General features: G+C 39.9%; 1 protein-coding gene across 3 annotated transcripts in view; it reads left to right on the top strand.

Annotated features, from left to right (window-relative positions):
- SIL1 (SIL1 nucleotide exchange factor) overlaps positions 1 to 24,010 on the top strand; it is a 64,573-nt gene that overhangs the window by 4,504 nt on the left and 36,059 nt on the right. For all 3 annotated transcript variants that reach the window (XM_042445002.1, XM_042445000.1, XM_042445001.1), the window contains exons 2-5: positions 219 to 329; positions 3,715 to 3,856; positions 12,559 to 12,679; positions 22,869 to 22,977. In XM_042445002.1, coding sequence (XP_042300936.1) covers positions 225 to 329; positions 3,715 to 3,856; positions 12,559 to 12,679; positions 22,869 to 22,977 — 477 coding nt within the window. In that variant the 5' untranslated portion in view covers positions 219 to 224. The remainder of the gene's footprint in view (positions 1 to 218; positions 330 to 3,714; positions 3,857 to 12,558; positions 12,680 to 22,868; positions 22,978 to 24,010) is intronic.

Genomic DNA, 24,010 nt, shown 5'->3' with positions numbered 1-24,010 from the left:
TCAACATATACTGGCTCTCCGCTTTGCTCCTTTATCCTTATAACAGACCTGTGAGGTAGGTCACATTGAACTAGCTCAAAGTCATCCTGAGAGATCTGTGGCTCAAAGGGGACTAATTTGTATCTCCCTAGATAATAAAATTGTACAGTGTTGTGAAAGAGATGTTGACATGATGAAGAAGGGAAGGGAAACTTGATAAATCTGTTATCTCATTTCAGGTTGCAATGTCTCACAGTATCTGTTTTGGGTCCATCGTGACAAAGCTCAATTTGGTGGTCTTGCTGCTTTTTATAACAAGTTTCTCTTCATGCTTAAATGACAGAGTTGCAGTAAGTATGTTTAATATCTGAATACTATATAAGGAAAGTTCATTCATCTGAATGAATTGGTGTTGATAAGATAGGTTGGTCTATGTATTTTCTTTCTCAGGCTAATTCTTTGTAATTTGTTACTGTAGTCTGCACTTTCAGTGCAAATAATTAACCTCATAGTTAATCAGGTCTTTGAAAGGCTCTCTAATCAGCATGAAAGTCAGTAAAGTCAGTATTCGACCTCTTCCTATCTCCCAGCTTCCATTCCTCTGTTCACTCTGGAACTGTCGCTCTGTTGCTCCGAAAGCGACTGCTGTCCATGATCTTTTTCTCTCTAGATCATTTAACCTTCTCGCTCTTACTGAAACCTGGCTCCCGGCCCATGATACTGCCACCTCCGCTGCCCTTTCTTTTGGCGGTCTCTCATTCACTCACACAAGCCGCCCTGAGGGTCGAGGAGGAGGGGTCGGTATACTATTGTCCAATTCCTGCCAGTTTCAAGTTCTCTCTTTCCCCCCCAGCTATTGTTTCTCTTCATTCGAGTCTCACTGTATTCGACTCTTTTTTCCTTTACAGCTCCGGGTTGCTGTCATCTATCGTCCTCCTGGTTCTGCTACCCAATTCCTATCTGACTTTGAATCTTGGCTGACGTTTTTTCTATCTGATACAGTCCCTTCTCTAATCCTAGGTGACTTTAATATTCACCTTGACAATCCCAACAATCCTTCTTCATCTCGCCTTAGATCCCTGTTTGCTTCTTTTGGCCTTCAGCCTCATTCTAACTCCTCAACCCATTCCTCTGGTCACTGTCTCGACCTAATTCTTGCTGCTAAGTGCGTCATTTCCGACTACCTGGCATCTGATTTTCCATTGTCTGACCATCATTTAATTTCTTTTACTCTTACTTATATCCCTCCTCCTCGTCGTACTGTCCAGCGCCATTTCCGCGACCTTCAGTCTGTTAACTCTGACCATCTCAGTCAGACTTTGAATTCATCTCTCTCTTCTCTTGATCTTGGGGACTCTGCTGATTCAGCAATGTCTTTATTTAATTCCACTCTTTCTTCAACTCTTGACAGCTTTGCTCCTGTATCTGTACGTGTGTCTTCCCCCATGACTAGGCCTCAGCCTTGGCTCACTCCCACTATCAGGTACCTCCGGTCCTGCTCTCGAGCGGCCGAACGTCTTTGGAAAAAGTCTAGGGACCCGGCTGATTTCATTCATTATAAATTCATCCTTTTATCTTTTTCACGCGCTCTGTCTACGGCAAAAAAGAACTATTTTAAATCGCTGATCTGCGTTAATGAGAGGCGTCCGCAGCGTTTGTTCTCCTGCTTCAATACACTACTCAAACCTTCCTCTCCCCCTGTCTTCTCATCTTTTTCCCCCACTGACTTCGCCAACTACTTCATCACAAAAGTCACTACTATTCGATCTGAAATAGTTCCTCCCGACTTGCCCCCTACCACTAACCTCCTGGTACCTTCTACTAATAAACTCTTTGTATTTCCCCCTGTTTCTCTGGATGAACTCTCTAAGCTGCTAAATTCTTCCAAACCTACTACCTGCTCTCTTGATCCTATTCCCTCCCGTCTCCTAATCTCTATAGCCCCTTCTCTTCTGCCCTCGCTCCTCTATATCTTTAATCTCTCTCTCTCTTTGGGTTCCTTCCCTTCTGACTTCAAACATGCTCTCGTTTCCTCAATTCTGAAGAAACCCTCTCTCGACCCCTCTTCTTTGTCTAGTTATCGTCCAATTTCTCTTCTTCCTTTTCTTTCTAAGGTCCTAGAACGGGTCGTTTATTCTCGCTGTATTAAGTTTCTTGAAGCCAACTCCATCCTAGACCCCTTCCAATCTGGCTTCCGCCCACGGCACTCTACAGAGACAGCCCTCACCAAGATCTCAAATGATCTCTTGCGGGCCAAGGCAAACGGCCTCTACTCTATTCTCATTCTTCTAGATTTGTCTGCAGCCTTTGACACTGTTGATCACTGTCTCCTGGTTGATTTACTTTCTGACCTTGGGTTCGCCGACTCTGCTCTCGACTGGTTTAAATCTTACTTGTCAGATAGATCTTTTGCAGTGGTCACGGGTGGTCAGACTTCGTCCTCTGTTCCCCTATCTGTTGGAGTTCCCCAGGGCTCTGTCTTGGGTCCCCTTCTGTTCTCTCTATACACACTGTCTCTAGGTAAACTCATCAGTTCTTTTGGTTTCTCCTATCATCTGTACGCCGACGACACTCAGCTGTATCTCTCCACTCCTGACCTTTCGACGAGGCTTGAACAGCAAGTTTCTTCGTGTCTGACTGCCATCTCTCAATGGATGCGGCTTCGGCGCTTGAAGCTCAACATGTCTAAGACTGAGCTTCTCGTCTTTCCACCTAAACCCACCCTTCATTATTCCTTTTCTGTTTCTGTCGACGACACTTCTATTCAACCAGTTCATCAAGCCCGCAGTCTTGGCTTCATTTTTGACTCTTCTCTCTCATTTATTCCCCAGATCCAGGCCACCGCCAAGACCTGTAGATTCTTTCTCCACAACATTGCCAAGATCCGTCCATTCCTCTCAATCTCTACTGCCAAGACTCTGGTCCATGCCCTAGTGGTTTCGCGACTAGATTATTGTAACCTCCTTCTAACAGGGCTTCCTCTTTCACACCTCCATCCTTTAATCTCTGTCCAGTATTCAGCTGCCCGTATTGTCACATCCGCTCGCCGCTTTGACCATGTTTCTCCTCTTTTATCCTCCCTTCATTGGCTCCCCTTCCCCTTCCGCATCCGGTACAAGCTTTTGTTACTGACTTTCAAAGCCCTCCATGGTTTGGCCCCTCCTTACTTATCTGACCTTCTTTCTCCTTACATTCCTACTCGCACCCTCCGCTCTGGTAGTCAGGGTCTCCTGTCACAGTGTAGGACTACCACTGCCCCCTCCCGAATTCGTCCCTTCTCGCTTGCTGCCCCTTACTCCTGGAACCTTCTTCCCCCACATGCACACCTCATCACTTCTCTACCCAGTTTCAAAACTGAATTAAAGACTATATTGTTTAGAGAAGCATTCCCAGAGGTGAGCCCCTCTCTGACCCAGGAAGCCTCCTTCTAACTATCCATCAAGAAGCCAAGCCCTTCCTCCAGTCCATCTGCCTTGGTCCAGGCCTCAGAGGTGGAGAAGATCTGCTGGACCTGATCCTATTCCCCACCACCACTCCCCTCTCCTTTTGTGTCGTGTCTTCTTAGATTGTAAGCCTGAGGGCAGGGAACCGTCTGACTAAAACATTTATGTACAGCGCTGTGTAAACTTACAGCGCTTTATAAATAAAGGTTAATAATAATAATAATAATAAAGCATAGATTTTTAAAATAATAACCTATCTAGAGCTGTAAATCAGTTGTCTTTTATTTTGAAGGAGTTTGCTTTGACAAAAAAAGAAGAGAATGATTTAAAGGAAGAGAACAGAAAAGAGTTTGTGGAGGAAGAAGAGGAGGAACTAGATCCTGAAGACTTGGATGTATTTTATCCAACAAATCAGTGGCAAACAGTTCGGCCAGGTAAACAAAATATAGCTAATTGTGCAGAACTATTGAAATTATATTCTGTGTTGTTCAAGAAAATCAGCACAGAAACAGAGTACAGTTTCACTCAACTGCAAAAACTCCAAGGTAAGTGTGACTAAAATGCCAGTGATCTCCAGTCTAATCCCAGCTCTGAGAGGAAGACAGTTTTAAAATCATATTAAGGGAAACTTATTTCCAAAAGTTAACAGCATAATTAAAATATCAATAAAACACATTTTACCCTTTAAAACTCACAAGTCTTGTGGCAACTTTAAAACTAATATTTATTTTACCATGTACTTCTATGGATTTTGTGGCTCATAATCCACAAAAGATGGTGCAAAAATAGACCTGTTGGTCTTAAAGGTGCCATAAGACTCCTTGTTGTTTTGCTGGAACAGACTGACAAGCTCAACCTTTTAAAAATACTTTTGTTATGCATTTCATAGTACACTCGTCCCTCCACATCTGCGGCTTTGATTTTTGCGGATTTGATTATTAGTGGATTTTATTAAGATGTTCTCTTTAGGAATATCTAGGTCCTCCAGTGCAACTCTGTGATCAACTTTAATCAAATGTCGCACAGAAGGGACTAGAGAGTCCTAGAGAGAACACTCCACTAGGCATTTGTAGCTCCTCCAGCGCAATTCTGTGGTCAATGACTGGCAGATATTGACTGCAGAGTTACCTAGAGATTCCTAGAGAGGTGTTCTCTCAGGTAAAAACATCGTGATTTTGTTATTTGTGGTTTTTCCACATTCACAAGAGTCCTGCGCCCCTAACCCCAGCAAATGTGGAGGGACAAGTGTATTGGGAAGAAGCTGATGGGTTTTGAATGACCAGATTATAGAACAGATCAAACGTTACCAAAATCTGGGACTGATATTCTACTCTTCAATCTCATAGTATATACATACATCTTACATTCTTCAGAAAGCACTAGATGGTGAGATTCCTCTATTAATTTTGTTTCTGTATGAAAAAGTTATTCTAGAATTCCAGTCTACTTCAGCAGCTATAGCATTTTTCAGTGCTAAGATAGCTTCTTCAGCCTCTTTATAGAGCTGCTATGTTTGAGTCAGGAGAAGACCTTTATTTGTTGATTACCCCATTTGTACATCCCTGGATATGTTCCTTGTTTTCATCTATACTAATGGAAACACAACATTCCCCTTTTCTTGTGAAGACCTGGGTGACAACCTTAAAACTCTGGCTAAAGATTTCTATCCTGACAGTTAGGCCTTTGGACTTTTCTCCAAGTAATATTCACACTACTGCTCTGATGCACTGTCTGGATGAAAGAGCCCATTGTGTTAGGCTGTCATTCTCTTTCCTTTAAATGAGATTTGATTCTGCAATATTTCCTTTCAAGATCTTTCTACAGTACTTGGGTGTATGCAATTTGCTCTCCTCATTCTTTATAAACCTTTTCTTTATGGAAACCATTTTCATAACATTCATAATACATACTAGAACAAAGGGACATCCACTGAAGCTGGATTTTGGGAAATTCAGAACAGCCAAAAGTAGATAACATCTTTGCACAGCATGTATGTAGTTAAACTGTAGAATTCACAATGCATAGTGATGGCTGCCAACTTGAACAGCTTTGAAATGGGTGAGATAAATGCATGGATATTAGTGCATGGAAGTTAGGGCACTCAGTGGCTACTAGTCAGGATCAGTGGCGTCATTGGGGAGGTGTGGCGGGTGCGGAGCACAGTAGGTAACACCCCAATTGGCCCCTTCTCCTCCGGTGTAGAAGGGGCAAACACTTGCTCTTCCCAGCTGCTCTATTGCCAGACTGCCTCCCTGGGGAGGAAGCCTAGTGATCGAGGAAGAGGAGGGGCAAATGCACACCCTTCTTGGGTGATGCCCTCTGCACTGGGTGACATCCTATCTAGTAATGCCACTGGTTAGGATGGCTATATAATCTACAATATATAATACACTCTCTCACAGTATGCCTACTATCAGGTCTTGGAGAAGGCAAAAAGAGGGTGCACTGCGAGTGGGCTTCTCATAAGGCTGCTGTGCAAACAGCCTGATGAATTGGATGGGCCTTTGGTTTGGTACTGCATAACCCTTCTTGTCTTCTCCACGTAGTTTTCTTGTAACCAAATAATGTATGGTGTTCACTTTCATCCAATTTTAGCATGCTAGTCTCTCCTATGGTTAGAGGAAGATATGATGGGGTTCCATTACCCTCGAGCAGTCATCCATGCAACAACTAGGTGATACGAGCTATGGAGTATTTTGTTTTGGGTTTTGTTCTTTTTCGTAGTACTTACGTTGGGGCTTAATAGCAAGTAACTGCTGCTTTAGTGGCTACTATACCAGGCAGATCAGACCAATTTTATATTACATATTTGCTCTCAGATAAAATTGCATCCCCTTTAATTAGCTGTGGGTGATCCCCCCCCCCCCCCCGTGTCTAGTGACCATGATGTGGCATCTACCTATCAAATGTTGGAAGGCTGGTTGGAGGTGGCTATTTTATGGTGTGTGTTTGGGTATTTTTGATTTGAGGATGCAACCTTTTGTATACATGCTTCTGATTGTTTTTCATTGTGGTATTTTGAGTGCAGTTTAAAAATATGGGAAAACAGAAATAACACGGTGATATATGCTTAAAATAGCCAGGTTGTACAGGTAAATGGCTAAAGTATAAAATATATGTATGGAATACTTTAGTATTTCTAAATTACCATACTTTAGTAATCATTCAAATGGTGCTATTCACAAGGTTCCTGCAAACTAGCTAGTTAAAGGTGGGCTAGACAATGCAACTGTTAGGTGGATTAGTAATTGGTTGACCAGTCGAACCCAAAGGGTGCTCAGCAATGGCTCTTCTTCATCTTGAAGTGACCAGTGGGATGCTACAAGGTTCTGTCCAGGGCCCAGTACTATTCAACACCTTTATGAATGACTTGGATGAAGGACTAGAGGGCATGCTTATGAAATTTGCAGATGACACCAAATTGGGAGGAGTAGCTAATACTCCAGAGGGCTGGATCAGAATTCAAAATGACCTGAATAGATTAGAAAGCAGGGCCAAAACTGACTAAACAAATTTCAACATGGAGAAATGTAAGGTTCTTACACTCACTTAGGCAGAAAAAATTAAATGCACAGGTATAAAATGGGTGACTCCTGGCTTGACAACAGTGCAAGTTGAACATGAGTCAACAGCGTGTTGTGGCAGCTAAAAAGGTCAATGCAATTCTAGGCTGCATCAATAGAAGTATAGTGTCTAGATCAAGGGAAGTAATAGTGCCACTCTTACCTAGAATACTGTGCCCAATGTTGGGCACCACAATTAAAAAAGGATGTTGACAAGCTGGAGTGTGTCCAGAGGAGGACCAAAATGGTGAAGGGTCTAGAAATCATGCCCTATGAGGAGATACTTAGGGATCTGGGTATGTTTAGGCTAGAGAAGAGACGGTTAAGAGGTGGTATGATAGCCCTTTTTAAACATTTGAAGAGATGTCATATTGAGGATGGAGCAAGCTTGGTTTCTACAACTCCAGAGACTAGGACCTGGAGCAAAGGATTCAAATTACAAGAAAAGAGATTCCACCTCAAAATGAGGAAGAATTTCCTGAGAGGAAGAGAAGTTCGACAGGGGACACACTGCCTTGAAGAGTGGTGGAGTCTCCTCCTTTGGGGTTTTTGAAATAGGAATTGGATGGTCATGTGTCGGGAGTGCTTTAATGGTGTCTTACTGCCTTATGGTTTCTTCCAATTCTATGATTCTGTGAGTTCTCAAACATAATCTGCAATGTGTTGTGTTAGAAAATGTATTTAGGGAGAGGTGGGACAATTTCCTCAGTTTCTAACTTGTTTGTTGTTCTTAATTTCCATCAAGTCAAATTTGGTTTATGGTCATGTTCTAATGTGTTTGGATTAAATATTTAAAGCTGTTGCTTGTTGTTGCCAGTTTTAATTTTATAGTGGCTTTTCAAAATGGCGAGATGTCCATATTTCTTTGTTTTTTGTGTAGAGAACCAAGAAGGAGGGAATCTATGGGTAAAGGCTTGCAAGCTCTATTGGTCACATTGCCAAGTAGAAAGGTGATTTATACAGTTTTTGTTCACATGTTTATGGGTAAAGTAATTATGTTTTAATTGGGGTTGCAAGTTTTAATAGGCAGGTGAATCAACAGCAGGTTCAGTTGATTAAACACTAAAGTTAGTAAATGAGGAATGTATAAAAATTAAGATAAGGCTGCTATTCAAGGGCTCAGTAGTTTTGTTTTTTGGGGCTATTTTGATTTTGATGTCTGTGCTGTGTTTCCTTAATAGGTAGTGAAAAATGAAATATTAAAGATGGCCTTTCTAGTGAGTGGAAGCTATTTTTAAAAACCAGCTTGTATTTTAGCTGACATTTCCATCAATATCTCAGGAAGGTATCTACACGGATTTTGTCAGTCTGCACATTTATTTATGTTGAGTCATATAATATCATTCTTTATTTGTGTGACAGCGCTAGCTTGAATTTATGGTAAATTTTCATTTATTGCATGTTTTTCTGTTCTATTTATATCAATAAATATTAGGCAGATTAAGAAAGGCACATAAACAACTGGTAAATGTAAGGGTTTATATTAATCACAGTGTTGTTATAGTCAAAAGATAAATGTTAAATATATAACATCTCTAAATGCGGTCCCTCCTCTACTGGCCAATTAAAGAAAATCTGAGAACACTGGGTTCAAATATTTTATTTTTATTCAAACCCATAGTTTCAATTACATAAAATATTAGAAAAATAAACAACACAACAAAAAACAAATCCAACATAAAATACAAAATACAACCCTAAAATAAACATTACATCTATGACTTCCACCCAACCAAAAATCTTTAACTCAAACTGTGGTCCGAAACACACTGCAGAAATAATACAGTTGGAGACTTTAACTGCCCTGACTCAGTGCTAGGGAATTCTGGGAACTGTAATTTATTGTGGCACCAGAGGCCTCTGACAGAGAAGACTAAATATCTCACATATCTACAGTTCCCAGAACCTATACTAAAGTTTACAAAAATCATATCCCACACAACTTGATTTTATCAAACCTCAAACTGTCAAATTCCCCCATCATTGTCTCAAAAAGTTGACAAACATATCCAAATCTTTCTTAAAATTAACCAAAGACTTTTAAAAATCAAGACTGTCAATTTATCCATTTCAGCAAGCTTACAAATCTTCACTAGCCAGTCTTCATGTGTTGAAATAGCAGCTTCTTTCCATCTTCGAGTATAGACAGTTCTCACTGCTGTAATAATATATTATAGAATTCTTCCATATTCCATATTTTTCTATATTTGCTTTCCATCTGTTATTCCATCATTACCAATAGGTAAAATTTGGGTCTCTTCATGAGCTTTAAAATGTCCACCAACATTAGGTACATCTGAGTCCAAGCTTTCTGAGCTTTATTACATGACCACCATATATAATAAAATGGCCCAATGTTTTGATTACACTTGTAGGATTTGCTAGTACCTTTTAAATACTTCTTTGAAAGTTTTTCTGGCGTTAAATACCACCTGTATATCATTTTCCAGAAATTTTCTTTTAGATCATAACTCATAGTAAATTTTAAAGACTTTGTCCAAGTATTTCCCCACTGTTCTAAATGTATTTGAGTATCAATATTTTGTGCTCATTTTCTCATAGATAATTTCACTTATTCAACTTCTATTTCTTTTCTTAACAACATTTGTACGTCTTTGTTATTAAATGCTCATCATCTAAACAAAGTTGAGTTTCCACTTCTGATTCCTTTAATACAAAATCATATAGTGCTTTTGTCCATCTTAAATCTCTCACTGTATTAGCAGTATGATAACCAGTGAAATATCAATCCTTCAGTTTCCAGATTCTCCCTAGATTTGATTCCAATTTAGCCTTTATCCAGTAATATTAACTCTTTATAAGAGACTCATTTTTATTCAAAAAAGGCTCTCTCTTAAACAGTGCTTCATGTGGTAAATTCCAAAGACACAGTTTCGAGTAAAATTGAATTTTATATCTGTTCCAGTTTCTTAACAATGATCTCACATAGTGATCGTTAAATTCAGAATCTACTTTAGCTTTATCATACCACAGAAAAGCATGCCAATTGAGTCTCAAATTACATCCTTCCATTGGCAACGCTCTCTCATATTTTTTTCCCAGTGTAATCCAATCTTTCAACCATACAAAGCAACCAGCATGGTAATATGACCTTAAATCTGGCAAAGCTAAACCTTCTCTTAGATTAGCATCCTGCAATATCTTGAATCTCAACATTGAGTCCAAATATTATACGTACATGCTGTTTTCATTGCCCTTTTCTGCCAGTCCTCTAATCATGATCAATCACCCAATTAAAAGGTTGTGGGCTCAAAAGATTTCCATCCATATAGCTGTTACAATGGAACTCAGGCAGTTTTTCCACAGCATCCCACAGTGGGACCTAAGGTGTGATATCTAGACATGTTCACAGCATTGGGAAGGGTCTTAATACAGTTGTTGTTATGTGCCTCCATGTTGACTTTGTCTTAGGGACGCTTCGCTAGGGTTTTCTTGGCAAGATGTATTTGGGGGTGGTTTGTCATTGCCTTTCTTTGGGGCTGCAAAAGTGTGACTTGCCCAAGGTCACCCAGTGTATTTCCATGGCTGAATGGAGATTTGAACCCTGATCTCCAGAGTCATAGTCCAGCATTCAAATTATTACATCATGCTGGCTCTGCCTTAGTACAGAAGCCCTGTAAATTTAATATGATGCTTAATAATGGAGATTATTCATTCTGTTCATCATTCTTTAAAACAATATAATCAGGTTTTTCTGCTAAGGGGTTGCTTCTAATCCCATACAGGCATCCTGTAGAGCCTTGAGCGATCAGCCACAAATAACAACACAATTACCTCTTACCTTGTCTAGATAGTTACTTTTTAAATAAGAATGCCTGCTGATGGGCTTGCCATTCAACTAGTTGCTGGCTTGGTAGACCTATTGTGACAAGGTCTATCATGCTTATGATGAATTGGGCTCAAGGCCATGAAGGTTCATGCATCTAATCTCTTTCTTTTAGTTGGTCTCAGGGTGCTACAAGATTCCTTTGCATACTGTTGGGCATGCTTTGATTGTGATTTCCTGCATGGCAGAGGGTTGGACTTGATGGCCCTTGTGGGCTCTTCCAACTCTGTGATTCTATGATTCTTTAACTCATGAAGTGGGAAATGCTCCCTCCCCACAGTAAGAGAAAATTAGTCCTTTAGAGATCAGCCTAAATCACAGTACAACTCTCTGTATCGCCAAGGCAGAAATAAGTCTCATTGAATTGAGTGGCATTTTCTCAAGTGAGTGGTCGGTGTGTGGTCTACTGAATATCATTGGGTTATATCTCACATCAGTCTTAGCCAGAATATCCAGTGGTGGGACATGCTGGGAACTGCAACCCAGCAACAGCTGTAGGACTGCACTTTCTCTGCCTATTTGGATTTCTCCCCTCATCCCGCTCCTGTCTCAAGGGCTCAGGTATTTGCATTTCATTTTTTCTACTAAAACCATTTTGAGCTCCTGTCTAACCATTGGATTTATTTTAAAAGGAAGCATTCAGATAATAACATTGGATTCCACACAAAAGGCTGGAATTTTTACACTGCCTTCATGACAAAATTACTCAGTCTTGTGTTTATGAAATGAAGATCAACTGGCAACAACATTATGTTAGTTTGGAAGCTCCCTGGTCCTTGTCAAATCATCTAACAGATGTGGAATTTTTAAAGAAAAGTTCTTTTATCTGGTTTTCAGACTTACAGAATTTTCCATATGTGTGGAGTTATTCAAGGATGTAAAAACCAATGCCTTGATTTAAGCTGGCCTTGCTTTGGTTCCAGACAGAGAACAACTACCCAAATTCAGATTTAGGAAGAACAAAGAAATGAAGCAATCCCAACTGATTTCAAAACTTTTATTAGTTGATCTGACCATAGATGAAATCGTTTACCTATATTACTGATGTATTTTTAAGTGAGAGTTGCTTCACATTTAAAAGAGGAACGACAATAATCTAACAGGAGTAAATAAACAGAAATAATAATAATCTGTTGAGTAGGAGTGAAGAAATAAGGCAGAGTAGCAAGTATGAACTAAATACAGGTTAAGCATCCCTAATCTGGAAATCCGAAACCCTCCAAAAAAAACCAAAACCTTTTGAGTGCTGACATGATGGTTCGATTTTGAAATATGTTGGAGTTGGATTTTGGAATACAAGTAGCATAGTATGTACTGTGCTGTATTTGTGAAGCTGGAGAGAAATGTAGCTGGAGAGAGACATGAGGATCTGTGAAATGGTGGGAGGCATGGATTTGCACCAAACACTGTGCTTGGATTAACAGCATTTCACAGATCCTTGTGTCTCTTTTTAGCCTCACAAATACAATGGAGGTATGTACTATACTACTTGTATTCCAATAGCTTGGGGGGGGGGGATTACAGTATGAAATGATCTCTTGGTGACCCTGTGTTGGACTCACTATGGTTATATGAAAAGGCTTCAATCATGTTTAACTGTCTAATTGGCTACCTTTTGTCGTGTAGCATTGAAATAAAAATGTCAGCCTATCTGGGGGAAAAAGGGGAAAAAGAAAATTCTAAGATGAATAAATGTACCCAAAAATTGTTATTATTTTATTTGCAGGTCAGGCTGTTCCTGCAGGATTGCATGTGCAATTAAATCTTCAGACAGGAGAAAAATTAGCTAAGCTTCCAGAGGACAGCCATGGGAAAAGTGACTTGAAGGACCCTTCAAAAAGTAAAAGGTACCATAGCTTAAAATACTACTTTCCCCCACCCCTGCTGCAATTGGAAGCTGATTTTCCCTCATTTTGAAGATAGGTTAAAGCATGGGTGGAGAAAACCAGGATTGTAGAATTCCTTTTCCTATCAATCCTAGCCATCCCAATCAGTGGTGAGACATGAAGGAATCAGTAGTTCATCAACATCGGAAGGGCTGAATATCCTACATCCATGGCTTTGGGCTGGTGTACATGAGTTATTTACTCTGAATTCCTCCTGGGCTCTTTGGGTCCTGTTTACATGATGCAAGGCAAAAACCTGAAATGGGTCTGGACTGTCTTTATGACATCCATACCTGAAATGACATTTCCTCCTGTTGCCCTGGGTTTTGAGCTGTCTCTGCAGTGAAGATGGTTAGCTGCCTCCCCATAGAGTCCGTGCGAGCCACTCGTTGGCACCACGAAGACGTGAATTGCTCTGAAGTCAGAATGAAGTGCCCTACCTCGATAACATGGCTGGACACTTTATTGTGACTTCAGCAGTGGCACCACACAATGAATGGGAATCACATGGGAAAACAGCTGCTGCAGAGAGAGTCATCCCTTATGGGAGAGAACACAGATAATGAGGGGAAATTGGGGCCAGAATACTTCAGGGACAGTGAAGACAAGCCTTTACATCATGGAATTGTCACATGTTGCACTTCCCATCATCCATATGAGACCATGTTTATTCATGACATTTTGCCAGCAGCTGTGGCTGGCATCTTTAGAGAATGCTGGAACAGAAAAGAGTGGGGATATATACTGTTTGTTGAGAGGAAAGGATTTACATATTAGTCTGTGTATAGTTCTGTTGTTGAATGGCAAGGCCTCAGGGTGTCTATTTAATTAATGCTCCCAGCAGGCAATGGATCATTAATTAAATAGACACCCTGAGGCCTTGCCATTCAACAACAGAGCAACACACATATTAATATGTAAATTGCTTCCTCTCATCCAATAGTATATATACCCCACCCTCTTCACTAATTGTCAAGAGTATTTAGCAACATTGGCACAACACCCAACACAATCCTATTTTAGATAGTTGGGTTTTCTATGGATGCTTCTTTCAATAGCCTGGTTTTACAGAGATGCTATTTAGCCTGGCTCATCATAGCTTTTCATTTGAAATGTGGCTGAGAGAAGCAAACCCTTGTTTCTTTAGTGGAAAAGTTTATCTTGCTAGATATAAACTAGATATTAAAAAAGTTAAATTCTCAAATGCAGCAACCACAACCAAAGATTAGTTTGAGGAATAGTGGTTTAATGCTTGAAAGGAGTTGTAATTTCACTATGGTGGTTTGTTACAATAAGTATCAAAATATATAGGACCAGCTTAAAATACTATCTGAGGTGAGGGATAAGATGGTGTCTTTCATAGTTTTATGTTCAAAACCTAGCTGGCTTGGCAGTTGATTCTTATTTCAGTACTTGCCAATGGGACAGTTTTCTCCACCACACCTGTGTAGACTGGCCCGGCGGGGGGGGGGGGGGGCAGCAGATCAGCCGTACAACATAAGCATTTCTTTCCTGCAATGCACTGTTCCTACTCCCTGGCATCTGCAGTCTGATATGGCTGTCCTGCTCTAAAAATACACGATCACACTGAAAAACAAGTAATTACAAAACATTCAAGTCAGGTAATCAACAATTCAGTAGCTCTGTCACAGCATAAATTTTAAGGATGGATGGATTTTATTTATATCCCCCTTTTCTCCTGATGTAGGCTCCATGACAGTTTACAAAAATGATAAAACATGAAAATTTTAAACCTGATAATAAAAATTGAAATCATAACTAAACAAGTTATCATATTAAAGTGCCATAAGAGTTCAAAAGTGTAAAATCATTTAAAAATATAACAGTCAATTAAAAAATACAGGACCTTCCCACATAAAAAGACTCTGAAACCCATTAATTATTAAATACCTATCTGGGCACCACAATTCAAAAAAGATGTTGAGAAACTGGAGTATGTCCAAAGGAGGGCAACTAAAATGGTGAAGGGTCTGGATACCATGCTCTATGAGGAACACCTTAGGGAGCTGGGGATGTTTAGCCTGGAGAAGAGAAGGTTAAAAGGTGATATGATAGCACTGTTTAAATATTTGAAGGGATGTCATATTGATGAGGGAGCAAGCTTGTTTTCTGCTGCTCCAGAAAACAGGACCCAGAACAATGGATGCAAGCTACAGGAAAAGAGATTCCGCCTCAACATTAGGGGGAACTTCCTGACAGTAAGGGCTGTTCGACAGTGGAACACACTTCCTCGGAGTGTAGTGGAATCTCTTTCCTTGGAAGTCTTTAAGCAGAGGCTGGATGGCAATCTGTCGGGGATGCTTTGATTGGCAGGGGGTTGGCTGGATGGTCCTTGTGGTCTCTTCCAACTCTATGATTCTATGAATTAAAATATCTGGAGTGGGCTAGCCTAGCTCCCAATGGATGGAAATTACTTAGCCTGTTTGCACACATCAAGAAGGCCCTCTTCCATGTCCTTGCCAGACAGTTCTGAGATGGTGGTGGGACAGACATAGCTCTCCCCCAAGGATCTTAATACTCTGGAAGGTTCATAGAGGAAGATGTAATTTTTCAGACAAATTCATGACATAGGGCCGGAACAGATGGCCCATAAAAGATGCCTTCAGGGTGTCATCAGAGTGCAGCGTTTACATGCCACATACTCTCATGACTTCTGGAAGCTTGGTAACTGCCCAGACATGGGCGGCTTCAAGATGCTCTGGCAGTGCACCATTTAATGCCACATGCCGCCAGAGCATCTTCAAGACGGCTTCAAGCCGCAGTGGGGCAGGAAAAGCTGTCTTTTTGCTGGATGAAAAAGGAGTAGATCTTTGCCACTCCTTTTTCGGCCAGCTTCATGACAGATTGGGGTTGGAGCATGTGTTTGTCACAGCCCCAATCCGTCTTTGGAAGGGCTGCTTCAAACCACCCCTTCAGGGCCGTCTGTTCTCCCCCACAGTGAGACAAAACATGTTGTTCTTGTTAACTGCCTTCGAGTTGCCCTTGACTTATGACAGCCTCATGGATGAGACCTCTGCAAGACTCCCTGTCCTCCACTGCTCTGCTCAGGTCCTGCAGGCTCAGGCCTCTCGCCTTTCTGATTGAGTCCAACCATCTTGCATGTGGTCTCCCTCTCATTCTACTGCCTTCTACCTTTCCTAGCATTATTGTCTTTTCTAATGATTTATGCTTTCTCATGATGTGGCCAAAGTATGACAGCCTCAATTTAGTCACCCTGGCTTCTGGGGGAGTCCGGGCATGATCTGTTCTTGGCTGTCCATGGGATGATCAAGACACTCCTCCAGCACCACATTTTGAATGAGTCTATTTTCTTTCTGTCGGCTTTCTTCATTGTCCAACTCTCACATCCATACATGGTGATGGGGAAAGCAATGGCTTGGACGACCCTCACTTTAGTATCAGAATTATATCTTTACACTTTACACTTGATCTTATTGGAGAGGTGGGGTAGAAATAAATATTGTTGTTGTTATCATTATCCAGTTCTTTCATAGCTTCCCTTCCCAATCTTGGCCTACTTCTAATTTCTTGACTGTAGTCTCTGTTCTGCTCAGTGTTTGATCCAAGACATGGGAATTCTTTGAGTATATCAGTTTTCTTATTGACTAAGCTGAATTCTTGTAGATCTTCCATGGTAATTTTAAAAAAAAATATTCAGCAGTAATCCAACCTTGGCAGTTTTTTGCTTGACCTTCTTCAGTAATTGCTCCAGGTCTTTATTTGTTTCTGTTAGCAGTATTGTGCCATCTGTGTATTTTATGTTGTTAATGTTCCTTCCTCCTGTTTTCACTCCTCCTGCCTCTGGGTCTAAGCCTACTCTGTATGTTATGTTTTCTGCATACAGTCAAATAGATAGGGTGATAATATGCAGCCTTACCTGACCCCTTTGCCAATTGGGAACCATTCTGTTTTTCCATCCTCAGTTCTGACAGCAGACTCTTGATCTGAATATAGGTTTCGCCAAACATGATACAGTGAGACAGAACAATAATGCTTAATATACAAGTTGAGCCTCCCTTATCAGAAATGCTTGGGACCAGGTGTTTTATATTTCAGAGTTTTTCAGTCTTCGAAATCTTTGCATATGCATAATGAGATATCTTGGAAATGGACCCTAGTCTAAACATGAAATTAATTTATGTTTTGTATACAGCTTATACACAGTCTGAAGGTAGTTTTATACACAATATTTTAAATAATTTTTGTGGATTAAACCAATGTTTGTGTACACTAAACCATCAGAAAGCAAAGGTGTCACAATCTCAGCCACAGATGTGGACATTTTGGATTATGGAGTATTTTGGACTTTGGAATTCCAGATAAGGGATACTCAACCTGTATACCAATACAAAAACAAGGTCCATGTTGCAATAAAAATAATTGGTCAATCTGTCCCTTCCTACAAGTGTTGGTCTTGTTATACTTCGAGGGCCCTCAATAGCTTGGTTTTGTGGGAGGGAGTGTCTTTAGGGTCTTCTGGCTAAACCAGATGGTTCACAGTTCTCCTCTGTGTAAAAGTACTTGGGGTGGTGGTAAATTCTCTTTCTGAAACCTTCTAGGTCTATTAGCTACTAGTGGTGGTTATGCTGGCAGTGTAGATCAAAGTTATTTTTCAGAATGACGTGTTATAGAACTTTATTGTACATTTTCTCAGGACAAGCAGATCAGATTTTAGCCATCAAGAATTTATTGGAAATTACTAAGGGTACTGTTTCCCTAATATTTTAAAAGTTCACGTCAAGGTAACTGTTTTAGTTTTTAAGAGACAAAAATCATTAAGGTAATAACATTCATCCTCTTGAATAATTAGGGATATATACCACACCAAATCAAGTACCATTGATTATTTCTAGAAAGTGCATGCATTCCATTAGCTTTTCTTATTGCTGGAATTAAGTTTTCCACCTCAGTCTGAATTATGTTTAATTCATGACTGAGAAATCCAATTAGTATATTTTAATTCTAGTGGACATTAATATATGTTTAAACGTGCTAGAAAATGGACCATGAAATATATGTTTATTCTATTTCTGCCTCTGGTCTATCTTAAGTTTCTTTATCCTCTGGTGGATATCTGTACTGAGGGTGAGACAGACCCAACTTTCCCTCACTGTCTTCCCTCAATCTGCACTGGCACTTCTCAACACACAACCAGTGATGTCATATCACTCCTGGTCATCATTTGGAGCCAAAATGAAGCTGAAAAATGTTGTGAGGTTGGGGGAAGTTGGAGATGTAGCAAATTGCACATTTACATGTAGTTTTGGGTAGTCTTTGGACAGAAAATTGCCTCCAAATTTTTTTGTGGGCTCAGAGTCCATAGAAGTGCGCTTTGTGGCCCCATGTAGCCCATCAGCCATACTTTCCCCATCCATATTGTAACCCCTTTGTCCTTTGCTTTATGCCCCCTAGATTCACTTGCCCTTCCTTATTTTTATTTACAAAAAGAATCTTCTACAGTTCCAATTAGTAGAAGATGTGTGTAAGGGTGATATGACAGTCTTGAGCTATGTTCACTTTAATTTTGAATTTGCTGGAGAGTGTAATCCAGTTCCAGCCAAAGGTATGTTATGCTCTTCTAAACAGTCCCCTGCAACCAGAGGACTCTGCCACTTAGTGAAGGAATGTAGTTAAAGGCAAGTAGCTCACTGAATTGCATCCTTGAATCGGACTGGGATTCTCCAAGAGGGGCTTTGGCATACAGGCTGAATCTTCCTTATCCGAAATGCTTGGGACCAGAAGTCTTTTGGAGTTTGGATTTTTTTGTTTTGTTTTTGTTTTGTTTTGGATTTTGGGATACCTGTCTTTGCATGTGTGTACACAGTGATATATCATGGAGATGGCATCCAAGTCTAAGCACAACATTCATTTATTTAATATTAATATACACAACATCCCACCCCCATTCCCTTCTCCTTTTGTGTCGTGCCTCTTTAGATTGTAAGCCTGAGGGCAGGGAACCGTCTATTATCCCCTCTGTTGTAAGCCGCCCAGATTCCCAGTGATTGGGCGGCATATAAATAAATCCTATTATTATTATTATTATTATTATTATTATTAATGTTTCATATAAACCTTCTTATACACAAAGGTTAATTATACAATATTTTAAATAATGTTGTGCATGAGACAAAGATTGTGTATACTGAACCATCAGAAAGCAAAGGTTTTACCATCTCAGCCATTCATTTAAAATATTCATTGGAATATTTTGCATTTTTAAATTCCTGGATAAGGGAGGCTCAACCTGTATATATGTTGCATATACTCGTGTATGTGTTGAAAATTTTACATCAAAAGATTGACTCAGAAAAAACCACCCTGGATTGACTTACACATGGGTCGATACTGTAATGCCGGAGTGGTGGTGGTGGAGGAGGAAGGACAAACACTCACTGCTCCAGGCTGCTTTGCCACTCGGCTTTCTCGCAAGGGGAGGGTTGGGCTGCGGAGTAAGGGTGAAAGTTTGCCCCTCAAGGCTCCTTTGCTACTTGGCTTTCTCCCAAGGAGAGATCTGGACAGCCAAATGCTCACCCCTTAAGGCTCATCCACCACTGAACTGTCTCCCAAGGAGAGGGCAGGTGGCACAGGAGGAGGAAGGATAAGTGCTCATCCCTCAAAGTTCCTTCACTGCCCAACTGCCTGCTTTCGATTGTTTACGGCCAGTTTGCTTGTTTCCTCTTCCTCCTCATCTCCCCCTTCTGGGAGGAAATAAGTGGTCTGGCTCCGGGTCTGGCACTGGATAGTCTGGCACCGGATAACAGAAGGCAAGCGGATGGGCAGAAAAGCAGGACCATGCTGAACTCCAAAGTTTTATCCTTGGCTTATCCATAGGTCATGCCAAATTCTATAATTTTGGCTCTAAAACCCACCACAACTTTACATGAGAAGATCAACTTATAGTTGAGTATATACAGTAGTTGCACATTGCCAGCCTCTGACATGCAAGCAGTGTTACCTTCTTGCCTTTAGTAAAGAGAAGATTGTTTCAGGCTCTGAGCTAGTCTTTCAAGCCATATGCCCTTAGAAGTGGGAGCCTTTTTCTTCCATTGCTGAGGCTTGTGTTCTGTCTTTTCCTTGTTGTCTTCATCACCACACCCTTTTCTGCTACCATTAGCATGATAACAATCACGTGGGTATAAAATTTTGGCCTATGTTAGTAAGTATTATAGATGAGGTATGTTAGGCTTAAGTGTCTGAAGAGCTTTATTACTGGGCTTTAAGAACCCAGTAGTACTGGTGCCTCCCCCCCGTTATTGTATGTGCGTAGTTAACTTCAAGAAAAGATCCCTTTTCTCTTTGTGAACTTTACATATGTATAGATTATACACAAACTTGCATGCATATTCAGTGCTGTAGTGATTTATACTGATGAGTTCATTGTGATGCACATGTTTAACTGTGTGTTTACACTTGACGTTTATCAATGTTGGTTACTCATATTGGTACCTTTTGAATAAACTCAGAGTAATTATTATGAGGAAAAAGGTAGAAAGGGGAAAAAATAGGAATGTAATCCGAACTATCTTGATGGTGCTAGTGTTGTGTCATCGATTTTTTTTTGAGTACTCAAAAGAAATCCTTTAGGCAGAAATGTAATGTTTAGTGTAGGATATTCAGATAGTGAAAATAGTTAATATAAAGGCCAGAGTCCATGAGACCAAGCAGGAGAAAAAGCAGATGTTGTACAACATTTTTTGACTTGTGAGAAGTAGACATCTCTTTACTAGGTAGACAGCATGACTGAAAAGGGAGAATAATTATGAAGCAACTGAGAATAAAGTGGAGAAATAAGTAACACAGGTCTTACTGTAAGTTGCTGGGATCTTCAGTAGTTTTATTCTTGACACAAAAAATAACCAACAGACATTTTCTCTTCTCTGTTTCCCTCCTAACAAATCAAGGGAAGAACCTAGGATTTGTTTCAGGTTTGTTTTTCTGGCTTGTTGGGAGAAAAAAAAAACAGTGAAAAGTAGGCGCCCGCATTTGAATGACGCAAGAAACAAACCATGGCAAAGAGTGCCTTGATTTGTTTAGCCTTTCCCAGTGCAAACAGCTCATGCATGAGAAGCATTCAGGCTAAATCAGTATCTTAGGTCTGATAAGCACCCAGGAGACATTGTTGTCAAATTAATATAATAAGGGGCTAAAAACCTAATTTGAAGAACTATGTGGGAGGGGGAGGACTTTGAATTTAGAATCAGCGATTCATTAGAACAAATATGATCAGCCCTTTGCTCTAAAACTTTTGAAAACTCACTCTTCTCAACCTTATTATTCCTCAGTTTTGCTGGAAGCATATTTGATGTCAGCTGAGCTCTCTCTTTAAACAAATCATTTTCTTTCAGGGAAACATCGTGTGCATTGATACACCCAAGGAGGGAACATTTTATTCATGGAAGAGCTTGGGGATGTTGACATTACAAACAAGCCAGATGGTGGTGGTCAGGTGTCATCTTAGTCTTAATCATTTAAATACCATGAGGAAAGTGGTTTTGCTTGTGATATCTAGGATGACAAGTTTTTCTCTCCCCCCCCCCCCCATTTTGAAGATATAATTTGTATTTTTGGATATACTGAGAATATTTGCATATATATTCTGGATTGATGTGTCTTGCAGGGGTAGGTGGGAAATGATTAGGAGTGTAGGGGGAAAACTTCAATCTTATCATGATTTATGATAAACTCTCTAGGGAAGTTGTTTTTACCATTCTGAAATTAGGCAGTAAAATGAGTATATCAACACACACAGACTTCAATAATATCAATCATCTTTGTATAAATTAATCTCTGTATAATGTGAAAAAATTTATCTTCTTTTGAGTTCGGAACTTGTTGTCAATCATCCTCTTTGTCACAAAGGAGAAAAAAGCCCTTCATAATGTTAGTTGCATTTCTTAAACCCTTTTCAGTTCTATTATTTTTGTATTTTTTAAGATGAGACTGGAGCTGTAGACATTATTCTACGCGTGGCAATGAAAAATCTTTTTCCTTTCTACACGGTTGAGAGAGTAAAGAAAATAATTTTGTGACCAAAAATTTAGATTGGCCAGTGTAGGAAATATATTTGGGGACTGAAATTTATTCTGTCCTCTCCATGGCCAAGTATGATTGATACTTCTAGAGGATGGCGTGTGTATTCAGAAGTCGTCATTGTTTTGGGTTGGCCTCATTTCACTTCCAGATTTTAGGCACTCAATCATCTAAATTCACTATGAGAAGGAATTATTTTTTATTTTCATCCAACTAAAGTGTTATATGTGTTATTGTTTCAAATGAGTTTTATTTTGAGGAACATTGGAACAAGATTCACATTGGAAATGTCCCTGTTCTGCTGGCTAGGTACGGGTGCCTGCCAGTACTTAAGTGGATGTGCCAATTGTCAGTTTTGTGCAGAACACAGAGTCCAGAATAAAGCTGAATAAATCTTCTGGAGTGATTTTTGCAGGTGTTTATGCTGCTCCTCTAAGGTGTTGACTTTTTACTTCTCAACCTGAGCAAGGTTATTGCAGGGTTTAATATTAAACAGTACAATTTTGTGGCGCTGACCAGGAACATCTGGGTTTCATCTTGGTGTAGCTAATCTGTTTTATATATTCCCAGATGTGCTTTAGGGAGAATAAAGTTAAAGCAACTGCAAAGTTCTATCAGCTTTGTACAAATGGATTGTCAGATGACAGCTTTTATGACTGTACAGTGGATCCTTGTTATACGCTGGGGTTTGGTTCCAAGATCCCCCATGTATAACAAAATCCATGTATGCTCAAGTCCTATTAGGTATAATGACATAGCAAAATGGTGTCCCTAATAAAAAATGGAACATCAATGTAAATTTATACTTTTTTGGAACATTTTCAAACTGTGTATGCTTAAATCCGTGTATAAAAAATCCATGTATAAGAAGGGCCGACTGTATACGTTTTTTAATTTTTAAAAAAATATCAGCATTAAATTACACTCAAGATTGATCCATAATGGTGTCACTGGTTGTTTCTATATATCTTGTGCATACATAAGGTTTGCACGTAAAACAAAAGTGATTGCTGGCAGTCAGATTATTCTTAATTTTTCACTTTCTAGTGTCGATCTCTTATTAAACTGTGTAATGTATGCTTTTGTTTTGTTCAAGACTGGGCCCCATAGATGTTGACCCAGGTTCATTTACAACTCAAGAACTGAAAAAGGCTCTGGCTAAAATGAAGAAAAGCATGAAGACAGAAGATACCTTGGAAGAAAAGGTATTGTTAATCCAGGAAAATGTCAATGAGAAGGTTACTGAAAACTCAGTAGTGAGATGTTCAAATCAAATTATGGGGAAAAAAGATAAGGGAGGCCTGTCGTGCTATTTAAATGTTAACTCAGAATGGAGTTACTCTGAAAGTTCAGAGTCTAAGAATCTGCTACAGACATTGAGTTTGCATTTGAAATTTTCTATGTTTCCCCCCCCTGCACTGTCTGGCCAGAAATGAGAAGCAGCAAATCCATTCATGTTGTCAGACAACTGAGAATGACTGCTTTGGTTTCAGGGCTCCCTGACTCCCATCATGTATACATGCTCATTTTCTGAAAAAGTGAGACTCCTTTGTTAAGTACAGAGGGCTGTTTCTCCTTTCTTTCTCATTCTCATTCCAGAAAAGAGAAAGAAATAGCCCTGAAATGAAAGCCAGGAATCTGCTGAAACAAATGGATTTTGTGTCAGAGGCTTGCATTTTCCAGTTCTGGTCAAACACCATAATCTGATAACTCTTGTATGAAATTTCAGATGGAGCCTCAATATTTGCAGCATAAATAAAGGTTCTCCTGCATTTTCAGAGCAACTCTTGTCTAAGTTTGTAAACTATTAAAGGCAAATATTATAGCCGACACACTTTCCTTTTTGAATTATCCTGTTTCTTCTAATAATTAACCCTGATCTGCTTGAACACTATTCCTAAGTGATGGGATACTTCTACTACAAGTTAGCAGGTAGTGCTGTGTCTATCTTTACAAGGCATTTTCACTTCAACCCATGACTGTCAATTAAAAAGGGATTCCTTTGGAAATCATTTAATCATTTTTCAATGCTATAGGATTGTTTGGGGTATTGAGAACTGCTTTAGGATGGTAGATATGCTTGTACTTTTACAGTGGGGCCCCTCGAACACATTGTTTAAAAAGATACAATGGGCCCACTGTACTGGCAGGCTACCTACAGGCAGATTGGCATGTCTGCGGCTCTCCATGCCCATATTATTCAGTGGTGGTGCTGACAAGAACTTGTGCATGTTGCTG

This window comes from Sceloporus undulatus, chromosome 1, assembly GCF_019175285.1.
Source record: "Sceloporus undulatus isolate JIND9_A2432 ecotype Alabama chromosome 1, SceUnd_v1.1, whole genome shotgun sequence".
Lineage (NCBI taxonomy): Eukaryota > Metazoa > Chordata > Lepidosauria > Squamata > Phrynosomatidae > Sceloporus > Sceloporus undulatus.
The sequence above is the reverse complement of the archived record's forward strand: the minus strand, read 5'-3'. Positions and strand labels throughout refer to the sequence as shown.